At 37.7% G+C, this 16,527-nt stretch overlaps 1 protein-coding gene across 1 annotated transcript; it reads left to right on the top strand.

Annotated features, from left to right (window-relative positions):
- The first annotated feature begins 4,838 nt into the window (after nucleotides 1-4,838).
- Nucleotides 4,839-5,777, top strand: LOC103110432 (olfactory receptor 5AN1-like). The gene has a single exon (XM_007519602.2). It carries the CDS (start codon nucleotides 4,839-4,841, stop codon nucleotides 5,775-5,777), a length of 939 nt encoding a protein of 312 aa, XP_007519664.2.
- The last annotated feature ends 10,750 nt before the right edge of the window (nucleotides 5,778-16,527 follow it).

Here is a 16,527-nt window from a genome sequence, read left to right as displayed (position 1 = left end):
TGTTCTTCATGAGAATCCTAAGGTTTCTCTTGTTCCTGAAATTAGAGCTTGGACCTAGGTTCAGAGAGATGCTAGAAGTTGGAGAACAGTGCTTCAGGATACAGACTCTGAGATGAAATTTCCAGACTTTGATCTGAATGGCTACCAGCTTCTATGGTCACTTTGAAAAAGTCCTTGATCCTCTTTGTATCTCACTTCTCAATATGACCATGATAACAGTAATTGGAACCCATATTGTTGAAGCAATTAGGGTAATACATGTGAGTCCATGTGAGTCCAACATCTTGTGCTCTGAGAGTTCAAATGGTATGTGTACATATCTGTGTGGTATGACTGTTCTAATTGGATCATGAGGGACTCATGAAGGTACTGAGCATGGGACTAGTGGAGGAAACCTCCCAGTAGTTTCATCATCCAACGCTCTTGAGATTAGTCAATGGAAAATATTGGCTTGTGCAAATTACTGTTTCTCCCTCTTCAATGGACCATAAAGAAAGATCTTTTAAAATACCTAGTTGAGGCACCTCTTCTGAAAGAACTCCAGGTTTTCCAGAGGACCAAGTTCAAGATTTCAGCTCAGGACCTGGGAAAGGCAACTGTGTGGAAAGCACTCTAGACACAGAATCTTAAGAGAATTTCTGGGTAAGTGACATTGGCACAAACATCCTAGAGCTATTTATTTTCAGTGATTATGCCATCACATATCTTGTCCTCTTAGCAGTTTTCAATCTTCAAATGATGTATCATATCCAAACTTAGCCATAGGATCCATGGCTTAATATTCGTTTTATTCCCCTCCCATCATTTACCTCTCTGCCTTTCACACATACCTATTGTTTTAAATTCATTTTTGTATATTATATCTGGTCATCCCCAAACAGAATGCATGAACCCAGAACCATCCACAAAATTTAGAATGTTATGGAAGGAGCATTAGTTTTAGTCAAAGGGTAGGAAAAGTAGAGATTCTCTAATGCTTTTACTTTTGGGGTCATTGATTCCTAATTTTACATTACTAAATGTCCTACTGATTTGCTAACTTTGTACATGACTTAGTAGATAATAAATAATAATAAATAATAACAATAAATAATAATAATAAATAATAATAAATCTTAATAAACTAAACTCTTTTAATCATAGTAGCCACTGGCAAAAGCCACTATTTGGCAAGCACTGGCTGTTGCATACTTTAATCTAACAGTCCCAACAACCCTACAAGATGTACATTATCACCAAGTTATACAGGATGAAAAGAGAAAGCCACATTATGTTGCCCCTACATATAAAGGACTAGTTAGTTAAACTGAAAACTAAAAACATTCCATGAGGATTTTTGGAAGTTTGCTCAAGTGTATAGATTAGTTGGTGAACCCTTCTCTTCAGACAAATATTAAAATGAAACAGAGACCTCAGGGGGGTAGCAGCAAAGTGTACATGGTTTTGTGCCAATGTCAGCTATTAAACTAAGGCAACTTGAGCCAGGAGTATTCTGCATTCATGTTATTTGAGAACATGGAATACGACTTCAAACTGGTCTTTTTAAAATAAATTTTATTAGTGCTTTAATAATGATTAACAAGACTGAGGAAGGGGTAGGTAGCATAATGGTCTTGCAAAGAGACTCTTATGCCTGAGGCTCCAAAGACCCAGGTTCAATCTCCTGCACCACCATAAATACCAGAGTTGAACAGGGGTACAATTCCAAGCAGTTCCTACCAACAGAGTTCTGTGTCCAATTCCCTCCATTGGAAACCTCCCTAGTCTTTATTCCTGAATGCTCAGCCTTATCTAAAAAATCCCTTATCTGAACTGTTATGACACTCTAGGTAGAGATGGGTTGTTTTCTCATTCTGTAATTTATTGAGGATGTTTATTGACCTGTTGCTTTCTGTTCTTTCACCTATGCAATAAAGAGAAAGAGGTTGGGTCCGTGCAGTAGTGAGAGGGTTAATTAAGCACAGCTGGCGCAAAGCACAAGGACCGGTGTAAGGATCCAAGTTTGAGCCCCGGGCTCCCCACCTGTGGGGGGGTTGCTTCACAGGGGGTGAAGTAGGTCTGCAGATGTCTATCTTTTTCTCCCCCTCTCGGTCTTCCCCTCCTCTCTCCATTTCTCTCAGTCCTATCCAACAACAATGACAACAATAATAACTACAACAACAATAAAACAATAAGGGCAAAAAAAGGGAATACATAAATAAAAAAAATTTTTAAATAGAGAGAAAGAAGTCATGCAAAATTGAACCGTACTATGTCTACAAAACCTGACAGTGCAGAAGTTAATTAATAAGGAATGAATTAAAATACATTTGAATCAAAATATTTCTTAATTTCAAGGGAGTTAACTATTATTATCATAAAAGATTTGCTTCTCAAGTTTATCCATCTTAATGACCCTTTTAATTAATTTCCTCCAGAATTTTATTCGACACAATGATTATGAATTTATATTCTATTTAAATGTGTATCTTTGGTTCAAAACTTCTGAGAAGCAAAATACAGGGCAATCATTTCATTTTTTGTGTCCTTAAAATAAGTAACTACATGTGTCTAATTCTTTGGCCTTTTGGAACCATTCAAGTACTTCTCCGTTATCATCATTGTGTGTGTGTGTGTGGGGGGGGGGGTGTGTGTCTGGAGTCAGAGAGGTGGGAGACAGGTATCAGAGATACTCCACTGGAGGCACAGATTATTTGGACTAGCCTATCCATTTTAACCTTTTCGTGTTCCATTCATTTTTCATTCAGCAACTTCCTCAGCTTTCTATTGTTTTTCTTCTTCTTTCTCATTCCTTTATCTTCCTCTTCTTCACCTCTCCTTTCTTCTTCTCCTCCTCCTCCATCTCCTCCTCTTATTTCTCTCCTCTTTCTTCTTGTTACTATTCACTTCCACCTCCATTGCATCCTCCTTTTCCCACTCCATTTCCTCCATGTTTATAGAAACAGAGAAAAATGGAGAGTAAATGGGAGGAGATAAAGAGGCAGAGAGAAAGACAATATCTGTGGAACTGCTTCCTGATTCATGAAGGTCCCCCTCTGATGTGGGGACCAAGCTTGAATCCAGGTCTTTGGGCAACATAGGTTGTGCGATCTACCATGTAAATAGATGCTTGGCTCTGACATTCCAAGCTTTCTTAAAGTTACTTTAGACTCTGCAAAAACTCACAAATGACTATGTCCTTTTTTTTTTTATCATCCCTGGAAAAGGTTTTGATTAGCTAGATGCCCCAGAATAACATCTCAAAACAATAATTTCATGAGTCTTCTTTCTTTGTAGAAATGTTTTCTGAGATGTTAAATACATGCCAAGATAGACACAAAAAGAATGGATTTTTTAAATATATTTTTCCTTTTCACCTTGCCTACCACATTTTACTAACATACATTCAAGATAGTTTTCTTTCATCAATAAGTAAAATAAGGCATAATTTCCCTCTATGTCCTAGGAATTAAGGACTACACATAATATGCTTATCATGATTGCCTTTGCTACTGAAATGTAATAAGTGAAAGAATGGTTTCTTATTTCATTACTAGGAATTTTCTGTTCTGGCTGACATTTTCAAGTGATGATACAGAAACAGAGGGTATGAGGTTAAGAGGCTATGGAACCTAGATTTCCCCCAGTGCCATGTGAGTTGGGCTAAAACCAGCATCCTACTAAAGACAAAGCAAGCACCTTTCTAGATGAGCTATTTTACTGCCTGGGATTAAAACATTTTTAGTGCCATTGAGAAAAGTTTGATTTATTTTCAATGATTTGATCAACTATGTGGGTGTTTCCAGGAATGCAAAAAGTTTTCTTGAATCTAATTCATCGTTACTAAAATGACCCCCAAATTGTGTTGGCAACTCTCCATTTTAAGAATAAACAAAATTTCAAAGTTCTTAAGGCCCATTTGAAATGGCATAAAGATATTTTTAGCTTCAAATCCAAAAGTGAATGGAAGTTTACCAATGTATTGAACACATTTACTGAGTCATTGATTTTAGTAAATTGGCTTCTCATCATCAAATAGAGACATGATTTTATAGTTCATCTGAGTAGGAGGCAATAAATCATACAAGTAGAAGCAGATACAGTTCTGCAACCAATGTCCTCTTTTTTTCTTCTTTCATCTCAATGATTCGCCTACGTGAGCTAACTTTTGCTTTTCCCAGATAGACATGGAGAGAAGTAAATTAAGCACTGAATCTTCCTCTAGTGCTATGGGATTGAGGATTAAACCTGGCTGCATGTATTATAAAACACTGCACTATCCAAGTGAGGTGTTTTGCCAGCCTTAACTATATTAATATTTAAAATTTAAACAGTTCTATATATCTGTTATTACATATTGTTGTGGACCATCGACCACCCTCAATCTGCAAACACTTTTATCTTTCTAAACTAAAATTCTGCACCCATATTACAAAACAACTTCCTTTCCCTCCACATTCTCCACATTCTCACCAGCATGTGTGTTATCCTGTATTTTTTGAAAGTCATCCATTAAAAAAAACTATTGAATTAGTTTTCCATTGAATTATAGATATTTAATAAACGATCACTTTGTAATTTAAAACTAAAAGACTATGTTGCTTTTAAAGATGTGTGTGAACTGTTTAAATATATTTTAATTTTAATAAATTTGATGAAAGAATTAAAGGACTAGGCAGGTCCTAAATTAATAGTTTGAAATAAAAATGAGAAGCTTTCTGTTCTTAAAGAAAAATGAAGCATTTCCCCTTTACTAATATTCAGTGGAGGGATAAATGATATGTGTAAGATATTCATGCTATCCTTCCATTTGAGTTTGTAATTACATTCTCTCTTTTGGTTCTAGGAGCATTAAGTTAATGACTGGAGTAAGAAATTTTACACATATCACCCCCTTCATCCTCATGGGCTTCTCAGATTTTCCCAGGCTCTTGGTACCACTCTTCATCTTGTTCCTATTAATGTATATTGCTACTCTGACTTGGAACCTGGTCCTCATTATCTTAATAGGAATGGATCCCCACCTACACACACCCATGTACTTCTTCCTCAAAAATCTATCATTCCTCGATATCTTCTTTGTGACATCCACGGCTCCCAAGATGCTCTCTACTTTCTTCCAAGAGGAGAAAACTATCACCTTTGAGGGTTGTGTTCTTCAATACTTCATCTTTTCAACCCTGGGACTGAGTGAGTGTTGTCTCATAACTGCCATGGCGTATGATCGATATGCTGCCATTTGTAATCCACTCCTCTACTCTTCCATCATGTCACCCACCCTCTGTATCAGGCTGGTTGTAATGTCCTATGTGGCTGGACTCACGGGTGCTATCCCCCAGCTGTGTGCCATACTTCAGCTCCATTTCTGTGGGCCTAATACCATCAACCACTTCTTCTGTGACATGCCTCAACTCCTAGCCCTGTCCTGCAATGACATTTTCTATATAAGACTCATGATGGCAGTATTAACGATGATCTATGGGATATCAAATGCCCTAATTGTCATGATATCCTATGCCATTATTGTCAATTCCATCATGAAGATCACTTCAGCTCAAGGAAGGTCCAAAGTGTTCAACACCTGTGCATCTCACCTGACAACAGTCAGCCTCTTCTATAGCTCCACTGGCTTTGTCTACTTGAGTTCCAGCATTGGAAGTTCCCCCTCCTTTGACAGATTTGCATCTGTCTTCTACACTGTGGTCATACCTATGCTGAATCCTTTGATTTACAGCCTAAGGAACAAGGAAATAAAAGATGCTTTGAAGAGGTTGCCAATGAAGAGAGCCTATTGCTGAGATCACAGATTCTTAGATTTTCAATAGCGTTGTCCTCTCTGAACACCTACGTGCATGACAAATATGCACATGAGTAGGCAATAACAAAATTCATATGATTTTTTAAAAAAATGTCTTTGCTCTTGTTAACACAGCCAGTACATGTCAAGATGAATCAACATCTGAAACGTTGCCACATAGACACAACACATTTAAAACAGATATATTGCTTTAAACATTTATGAGGAATGTCGATATCATTTACCAGTCTCTCTACAAGTATTTTTGAATTATCAAAGTTAAGAACTGTGTTGTTTCTTTTCTGTAGGATATTTATCCCTGTTATACTTAGACCCGTGAGTCTAAAATAGAGGTAACTAACAGATGGTCAAAGGAGGCTGACTCATTTCCCCTCTAATATTCTGGTATATGTAATCCTGATGTAGTTCTTCTTCTTCTAGCGTTTGCCCTTCTTCCGTAGCCAGTCAACAGCGTCAGGTTGAGCCTGATGTAAAGTTTCGAGACCTCCTTTGAATCTGCAGAGGTGGCAGTCGTTGACTATGTGGGTCATAGTCTGTCTGATTCACCTGATGTAGTAATAACTAATATCTATTCTATATCTATAACCACAATAGGAATTATTTGTTAGGGAGTATAAGTCTTTGGATACAGAAAAACATTTGTTCAATTTCTATGGCTGTACTTCCCCAGAAGTCACTTTGAGATCATCTTAATTTGTCTATACCTCCTTCAATGTTGATCATCCTTTCTTTTTTTTTTTTTTCTTTAAAAAAATGCAGTCTCCATTACTGGTAGTAAGGAAAAGAAAAGTGATTTGAATAACACAGAGTAATAAGATAGTTCCTTCAGTGCATACTTTTCCTTTTTATCTTATTACTTTTACTTATTTTTTATTGACACCAAGGTTATCACAGTGTCAGTGACTGGATGATGTCTCTGTCACTCCCGGTGGCCATTTCTTTCTTCCTATTACAGTTGAGATAAAAGGAAGTGGGAGGAGAGAGAATGAGCAGTAAATATGGGTTTTGGTGGTGGTGCACCTGTTCCGGCATATATTTTACAATGTGTGAGGACCTAGGTTCAGGCCCTCAGGCACTACCCGGTGGGGGAAAGCTTCACAAGTGCTGAACCCGTGCTGCAGGTGTCTGTCTGTCTATCTCTATGTCCTCCTTCCTCTCAATTTCTGGCTGTTTCTATTAAATAAATAAAGATAATTAAAAAATAGAATTAGAGGTAGAGAAAATATGGAGCAAGAGAGAAAGAGAACCACTCCTGAAGCTTCCACCCTGTATTGGAGACCAAGGTCTTTCTGCATGTAACCTCTGTGACTCCAATTGACTACCACTCCACTGCTATTATTTTTTAACCTGAGAATCAATTTCTTGCATCTTATGTTCAATGACAGTATCTGATCTGATGAAATACTAAGAATTCATGTCATGGAAGAGACCAATTTTATTTTTTTTTAACCAGGCTTATCATTTGGGCTTGTTTCCCACATGAATCAACTGTTCCTGCCCATTCTATGTTTTAATGTTTGATGGAGAGTGAAAGACAGAGAACAATAGAGAGGAAAAGACAAAGGAATAGAGAGTCAGAGAGAATAAGCTACACTGCTCCTTTGTTCATATAGCTTCTCACCTGCATGTGAGGACCAGGGACTTGAAACCCAGGTTTCAGGTGTACTGATGTGTGCTGTCTACCAGGTGAACCACAGCCTAAACCCTCCTTGAGACTTATTTTATTAATTTACTGTGAGATATGCTGTGAGTTTCATGAAAGTGATAAAGAGAAACCAAAGCATGCTGTTATACATGCAGTGCAAGGGAACAAACAGGAAACTGCAGACATGCAACTCCTACTCTCTACTACTTCTTCTATAAGCCTTAGAGTGACACCAGCAATATCTGATAACCGAGGGGACTAATTCAACTACTGAGAACACACACAATCAATCAAGTAATTTCATGGACTTGAGTATCAGCAGCATCAAGGTGAAATTAGTGCCAAAAATACCAGGAGAGGTTTATTATAGAAACATTAATGTTATACTTAAAAATATTTTATGCTTTGTAAAATTTAGATCCACTCAATTTCATATCATGAAGTTTTCAAAAAAAATCGAATTGAAGCATATGCTGTTTAAAAGCATTAGAGATAGAGCTAAATTAGGATATTATGAATATATGCCTTTTGGGTTCAGGTTTAGTAAGAAGCTATCTAAGCATGAGTATAGAACCATGTTAAGGAACAGTGTCTTCGTGATTTTTTGACAACTGAAATCATGTTGGTGAATTCATATCATTTCCAAGCCATTCAATTAAACTAAACAATAAAAACAAGTAAACTATATCCATACATTAACTTCATGTTAATGCATGGATATAATAAAGCTTTGTCTGCTATTATTTACTGAGTTCCCACTGTGTTCAGGAATTTAAGTTGATTATATTGAACAAAATCTTGTTATCACAGTTTCACAGATAAAGAAATGGAAGTCAGAAGAATTTAGAAACACATTTAGTGGGCTAGGGAGATAGCAGAATGGTTATGCAAAGATTTTCATGCCTAAGTCTCAAAGGTCTCATGTTCAATTCCCAGCACCACCATCAGCCATAGCTAAGCAGCACTATGGTCTTTTTGTCTGTGTATTATAACTCTGTATCTGTATCTCTAGGCTTGTCTATTTCTATCTTTATCTGCATATACTTGCTTCAATAAAATAAACTAAAGGTTTTTTTAAAATAAAACACCATTAGTAAGTGAGAGGTACAGAGTTTAATTAGAATCAAAATATCAGATTCTCTACCTTGAAACACACAGTATGAAATGACCTCCCTCATATACAGAAAAATGTGGGAGGAAAAAAGAAAGCTTAAGATATAAAGTAGGAATTAAATGATGCCAGGATAGCCTGGGGGTACTTCTTCCCGAGCTAGTGCTCTCTGGGTTGGAGAGAACTCAACTGGAGCTGATCTAGGCTGCTGCGTGGGAGAGGGATCAGGAACTCGTGCCGCACCAACTTTGCAGGAGATACACTCTGGAACTCTCGGAGCCGGAAAGCAATTTCCAAGTGTCTTTAATCAGAAGAGCAGCTGTTTTTATACTCTCCAAGTAGGGTGGAAACAGGATGTGATATAGAGAGGGTGGAGAGAAAAGTGACTGGTGAAGATCAGAGTGTGACAAGGAGGGGGCGGAGCAGGTGAGAATCCTATCACTGAACCACCAATGCCCTGGAGGGAGTGCTTTATGTAAATGTAAAAGTGATTTATGTAAATAGACCGAAGCTTTAAATGGGATCAGTAAATCCCTATATAGGCATATGGTTAAGCAGAAGCCAGGGGGAGCTGGCATACTACCCAACAAAATATGACAGTGCATAGGAGATACAAGCAAAATGAAGCCAAGGTAATTTCATATTGAATTGCAATAAAGGAACAAAATTCTCTGTGGGAGAAATTATTATAAGAATTTAAGGAACTTATTTGAATGGGAGGAACATAAGTAAAAATTGGGAGAAAGAATGCCAAAATTGAGGGGTCAGGTAGTGGCACACCTGACTAAGTGCACACAGTGCACTACAGTGTGCACTATAGTGTGCAAGGACCCAGGTTCAAGTCCGTGGTCCTCACCTGCAGGGGGAAAGCTTCATAAGTGGTGGAGCAGGGCTGCAGGTGTCTCTCTGTCTCTTACTTTCTATCACTCCCTTCCCTCTTGATTTCTGGCTGTCTCTATCCAAGAAAAAAACAAAGATAATAAAACTGTTTAAAAAAGAGAATGTCAAAATTTATAATAAATTTGAAAGATGTGAACTCAGGAATATAGTTCTATGGAATCAAATCAAATGTCATAAAGTTTAGATCTAGAACTAATATGAAATAAATTAAAAATTCTCTGAGACTATATCCACAGTAGAAATATGAACTGAATATTCCTCAAAATGCATACAGTTGAGCTGTAACCACCAGAGAGGAATTTGTTTGGAGATTATTATGATTAGATGAGTCTATGAATCAAGGATTAAAAGCTTAGGTAAAAAGGAAATGAGAGAAAGAACAAGAGAGAGAGGGAGAGACTAACAGCAAAAGGAATAGAGGGCTATCCATGGATAACAAAGTTCACGTGAGGTCAGTGAGATGTTAATTTGCAAGTCAGGAAGGGAGCACTCACTAAAATCAATAAAAGTAAAGTTTATAAATTCAAACATTCTCAGAAAACAGGGTGGTTATGATAGTGTGACTGTGCATTTATAAAATATTCCCAAGACAAAAAATAGAGAAAGGGATCATCATAGCAGCCACATCTAAATGATGACCATGTAACACCAAGCCTAAGTATAAAACGATTTTTGTTTATTAACTTGACTTTTAGTTTTATTATAGTTTTTTTTCTTGATTGGGAGATTAATCTTACAGTTGGCAGTAAATACAATAGTTTGTACATGCATAACATTTCCCAGTTTTCCACATAACTATACAACCCCCACTAGGTCCTCTGCCATCATGTTCCAGGACCTGATCCCTCCCTCCCACCCTAGAGTTTTTTACTTTAGTGCAATACACCAACTCCAGTGCAAGTTCTGCTTCGTGTTTTCCCTTCTGATCTTTTTCAACTTCTGAGATTGTCCCATATCCATCACATATTTGTCTGTAGTTTTCGTTTTTACTATTATATCCCTGTCTGCTTTAGGTATCAGAGTAATGTTGGCTTCATACAAGCTAGAAGGGAGTATTCCTGTGTCTTCAATCTTTTGGAAGAGTTTTGAAAGTAAAGGGATTAACTCTTTCTTGAAGATTTTGTAGACTTGATTTGTAAAACCATCTGCTCCATGATTTTTATTCTTGGGAAGGTTTTTGATAGCTGTTTCAATTTCGTTAGCTGTGATAGGCCTGTTCATATTACCTAATTCCCCTTTATTTAATTTCGGAAATTTGTAGGTATCTAGGATATCGTCCATTTATTCCAGGCTCTCTATATTGGTGGCATATAGTTGTTGATAGAAACCTTGCATGATATATTGAATTTCTGTGGTGTCGTGATATCTCCTCTTTCATCTACAGTCCGATTTATTTGGGTCTTCTTCCTTTTTTTGTTTTGTGAGTCTGGTTAAAGGTTTGTCAATTTTGTTTACTCTTCTGAAGAATAAACATTTACTTTCATTGATCTTTTGTAGTGTTTTCTTATTTTCAATGTTATTTATGCCCTAACTTTAGTTATTTCTGTCCTTCTGGTTACCTTAGGGTTCCTTTGTCATTTTTCTTCTAGGTCCTTAAGATGTGCAATCAGTGTGTTTATTTGTGCTTTTTCATGCATCCTAATGTGTGCTTGTATGGCTATGAACATCCCTCTCAGTACTGCCTTAACTGTGTCCCAACTATTTTGATAGCTTGTGTCTTCATTTTCATTGAACTCTCAAAACATTTTGATTTCTTCCTTTATTTCCTCTTTGACCCAGTAGTTGTTAAGTGGTGTATTGTTGAGTTTCCACATTTTGGGACTTTTCTAATCTTGTGTTTATTTAGTGTCAGTTTAATTCCACTATGGTCTGAGAAGATGCTTGGGATGATTTTAATGCTCTTGAATTTGCTGATGCTATCTTTGTGGGCTAACATATGGTCTGTCCTTGAGAATGACCCATATGGACTTGAATAGAATGTGTATTCCGTTTTCTTGGGATGAATGACTCTGAAAATGTCCAATAGTTCTAGTTTATCTATCCATTTAGCTTCCTCATTTATTTTGTATTTATTTTGTATTTTTTATTTAAGAAAGGATAAATTAACAAATCCATAGGGTAGGAGGGGTACAACTCCACACAATTCCCACCACCCAATCTCCATATCCCGTCCCCTCCCCTGATAGCTTTCCCATTCTCTATCCCTCTGGGAGCATGGACCCAGGGTCATTGTGGGTTGCAGAAGGTGGAAGGTCTGGCTTCTATAATTGCTTCCCCGCTGAACATGGGTGTTGACTGGTCGGTCCATATTCCCAGTCCGCCTCTCTCTTTCCCTAGTAGGGTGGGTCTCTGGGGAAGCCGCTTCCTCATTTCTTTGTTGATTTTCTGCCTGGATGATCTGTCAAGTTGAGAGAGTGGGGTGATGAAGTCCCTTACTATGACTGTGTTGCTGTTAATATATGATTGACTGATCCTCTGAGTATTAAGTAATGTCCATCCCCATATTTTAAAATTTTATTTATTTATTTATAATATTTATTTTATTTATTCCCTTTGTTGCCCTTGTTGTTTTATTGTTGTAGTTATTATTGTTGTTGTCATTGTTGGATAGGACAGAGAGAAATGGAGAGAGGAGGGGAAGACAAAGAGGAGGAGAGAAAGATAGACACACCTGCAGACCTTCTTCACCGCCTGTGAAGCAACTCCTCTGCAGGTGGGGAGCCGGGACTAGAACCGGAATCCTTATGCTGGTCTTTGTGCTTTGCGCCACCTGCGCTTAACCCACTGCACTACAGCCCGACTCCCAAAATTTTATTTATTTTAAAGTCTATAATTTCAGATATGAGAATAGCTGTTCCTGCCCTTTTTGTGGGCCATTGGCTTGTATGATAGTTTTCCAACCTTTCACTTTGAGTCTGTGTTTGTCTTGTTGAGTTAGGTGGGATTCTTGCAGACAGCATATGGTTGGATTGTGTTTTCTGATCCATCTTCCTATTCTGTGCCTTTTAATAGGTGAATTCAGGCCATTGACATTTATTTATATCAAATATTAAAGATATTTTAATGCCATTCTTGTAGATGCTTAGATCTAATAATAGTGTTCTGATATATGGTTTGTTTATGGTGATTGACTGTTTATAGGAGACCATTCAGAACTTCTTTCAAGGCAGGCTTGGTGATAGTTGATTCTTTCAATTGTTGCTTGTCTGAGAAGGTTTTCATGCCTCTATCTAGTCTGAGTGACAGTCTAGCAGGATACAGTAGTCTTTGTTGAAAGCCTTTCTCATTGAGCACTCAATATATATCTTGCCATTATCTTCTGGACTTTAGTGTTTGTGTGGAGATATCTACTGCTAATCTTATGAGTTTTCTTCTGTAGGTGACTCTCTGCTTTTCTCTTTCATCCTTCAGGATAATTTCTTTATCTTCATTCCTTTTTATTCTAAATATGATCTGTCTAGGTGTCTTTAAGTTTGGGTTAATTCTGTTGGACCCTCTGGGCTTCTTGAACTTTTATGTCTTTTATGTTTTCTAGACTGGACAAGTTCTCATCTATTACATCATGTAGAATGCTTTCTTCCTCTCCCTCTCTTCTTCTGGTAAGCCAATAATGCATATATTATTTCTTTTGAAGTCATCTCTCATGTCTGTGTTTTTGTTTTCAGTTTCTCTTAATCTCTTTTTGAGAACTTTCTTTTTTCTTATTTTTCTCTAAATCATCCTCCATCTTGCTAATTCTGTTTTATGCCTCATTTATTCTATTCTCTCTCCCCTCTGTTGTTTTCTGTAGGTCAGCTATTTTGTTACCCTCTTCTGATATTATATTAGCTTGTTCAGCAGTTGTGCGCTTAGCTCAGCTATTTTAGCTTTCAGGTTTCTAATTACTTTGAGATAGTGTTTTCTTTCAGATTCTCATTTGTTGTTTCCCCATTTCTGATGACTTTACTTGCAAACTCTTTCCTCACTCCTGTGACTAATTCTTCAATTAGCATTTGGAGGTTGACCTCATTTTTCTGAGCTTCTACCTTTGGGGGGGTTTTAGCTGGGCTTTTGTCCTGGCTTATTTCTCCAATGATTCTTCTTGGTTTAGCCATTGTATATAGTGTGTTATGAGGTCCCTCTCTAAGTACTTTTCAAACTACTGATCACTCTTGCTTGGACTGACTTGTGTCTAAGTAAGGTTCTTAAAGAGTTCAATGTTATCTCAATCCCTGAGTTGAAGTACAGTGGCTGTTAAAGCCTTTTTTGTTTATTTTTTTTCCATGTAGGCTATGGGAACCTGAGGGCTTTTTAACTATAAGTAGGCTTTTTAGCTTAATCACTAACTCCTGACCAAGAGATAAATCAGGGTGGGGAAGAGATAGCACCATGCCCTAAGGATCTGAATCCCTAAGCCAATTTAGCTGCTCTGCCAACAACCAGAACTAAGGTAGGCAGTACTATCTGGCCCTGAGTTTCCAAACAAATCCCATTTATACTCTGTGTGTTCTGCAGCAGTTATTCACCATGCTTCCCAATTTATCAGGAGAAAAATGTGTTAAGGCTCTCACTATACAGCCCTATCTCTGGTTCATAGGGGTGTAGATCTTCTCCTGAGTTTTTGGCCAGTTATCTGTCCCCCCCAATGTCAGTATGGGGCCTCTGCTGCTTCAGTCTCCAAGGAGGCAGTAGCTATGGAAACTCACAGTTGCATTTGGTGAGTCTTAGGGGAGTCCTCTCCTCCCCTCAGCAGTCTTTTTGTTGGCAAAACAGACTGGAGGTGTTGCCTCAAATGGCAAACTGCCTGACTGTTACCATTTGCTCAGGAGTAGATATGGGCTTTAGCCCCAGGAATTTCTGCTTAGGCTCCTCCCTGTCCAGGAGCCCCACGTGTTTGCACTCAATGGTGATTTGGTGAGTTCCTAAAGTAGTTCTAATCTTGTGTTGTTGCATTCCCAGGTGCTCTCCTTTGATAGTCCTTGATGATAAGGGAAAGGAGAGGATAGAAATGCAGCTGCTACTACTCTGTAGCCCCACCTCCAGAAGTCTTTCTTAGCTTGACTTTTTTTTGTGAAGGACAAGTCAAAGATAGTGTTTGGGAGAATCCTAAGGTTCCTCTTTGTCCAGGAATTAAAGCTTAGAACTTAGTTCAAAGAGGTGCTAGAGGTAGGAAAACCTTGTGATGCAAGAGGCAGATTCTGGAGTGGGGTTGCCAGACTTTGTGAGGTCACTTTGGGGAAGTCCTGATCCTCTTATCTCACTCCAAACAGCTATGAAATTACCAGGATGACAGTAATTGGGACCCACATTGTTGAAGCATTAAGGTAATATATGTGAGTCCATCATCCTATGCTCCCAGAGTTCAGATGGTATGTGCACATATCTGTGTGGTATGACTTTTCTAATTGGATCACGAGGGACTTATGAAGGTACTGAGACTGGGATTAGTTGAGGACCTATCCTGTAGTGTCATCATCCAATACTCTTGAGAATAACCAATGGAAAATATCGACTTCTGCCACTCCTGCTTTTCACTCTTCAGTTTACCTAAAGAAAGATGTTTAAAAATACCTAATTGAGGTGCCTCTCCTGAAGGAACTCATGTTTTGCCAGAGGACCAAGGTCAAGGCTTCAGCTCAAGACTGAGGACAGACAGCTGTGTGGACAGCACTCCAGGAACAGAATCTTAAGAGAATGTCTAGGTAAGTAACAGTGGCAACAGTAGAGCCACTTGTTTTCAGTGATTCCATCAACATGGGATTCCTTGTCCTATGAGTGGTTTTCCATCTTTATGTCATGTACTATCTCCAAACTCAGCAGTAGACTCCATGGATTAATATTTTGTTTTTGCCTCCAAGCATCATTTACCTCTTTACGCTTCACATATACCTATCATTTTTCTTCATCTTTTCATATTATATGCACTAAAGCCCATACAGACTATTTGTTGTTAGCATGATTCAAGATAGTTCCACAAAAAGAAGAATGTCATGGAATAGGCATGTGCATTAGCTAATGTTTGGAGTGGGTAGGAAGAGGAGATTCCCTAATGCTGTGACTGTTGAGGTCATTGATTTCCAGTTTAAAATTAATGTATGCCTAGCTGCTTTGCTTTTAGTAACTGTAGCTTTGTGCCTAAAATATGCCTTTTATTGATGATAATAATAACTCCTAATAAAATAAATTCTTTCAATCATAATAGCTATTTGTCAAGAGCCAGCTATTTAAGCTATTTAACAAGCACTGTTTGTTGTATATGTAATCTAACTGTCTCAACACCCCTACAAGATGTACATTATTGTTGTTTTATTGCATCAAAGACTCCGAGATGGGTGCAGGGAGGATTCAGGCCCTGGAATATGATGGCAGAAGACCTAGTGGGGGTTGTATTGTTATGTGGTAAACTGGGAAATGTTATGCATGTACAAACTACTGTATTTACTGTCAAAGGTAAAACATTAATCCCCCAGCAAAGAATTTTTTTTTAAAAAGTTGTACATTATCACCAGTTTATACAGGATGAAAAGGAAACTCAGAAGAATTAACAAATTTGACCAAAGTTACATCAAAGATAATGCTGAAGGTTTTCATCACTTGTTAGAAACAATTAAATCATCATATTGTTCCCATTTGGAACCAGGACTTGAACCTAGGATCTTGGGCTTTGTAATGCATGTGCTCTGACAGGTGAAATATCTTATAACATTAAAATTTTAGGGAAGATGTAGTAACTGAGCGTTAAGTCAAAGATGAGTTTGAGGTCTTATTCCACAGACTCAAATACCATGAATATAAAATACTCCTGGTGTAAGTTGCCTTGGTTTGATAACTGTCTTCAACACAAAACCATGCTGACTTTGCTGCTACCCACTGAGGTCTCCTTTTCACTTTGTTTTGGATATCAGGGTGTAATGAGTAATCTATATACTTGAGCAAATTTCCAAAAGATGTTTGAAACATTTTTAGTTGTCAATATGAGTAATTAAGTCCTACATATGTAGCTTCAACATAATGTTGTTTTCTCTTTTTAATCAACTATTCTGGTATAGTCTTCCTTTGTTCTGCAGTCTCCAACTCATTCATTGTTAGAGGAAT

The sequence above is a fragment of the Erinaceus europaeus genome, chromosome 17 (assembly GCF_950295315.1).
Source record: "Erinaceus europaeus chromosome 17, mEriEur2.1, whole genome shotgun sequence".
Classification (NCBI taxonomy): Eukaryota; Metazoa; Chordata; class Mammalia; order Eulipotyphla; family Erinaceidae; genus Erinaceus; species Erinaceus europaeus.
This window is presented reverse-complemented; position numbering and strand designations above follow the sequence as displayed.

Excerpts from the sequence above, each read along its gene's own strand:
- LOC103110432 (XM_007519602.2), top strand. The coding sequence starts at position 4,839 with ATGACTGGAGTAAGAAATTTTACACATATCACCCCCTTCATCCTCATG.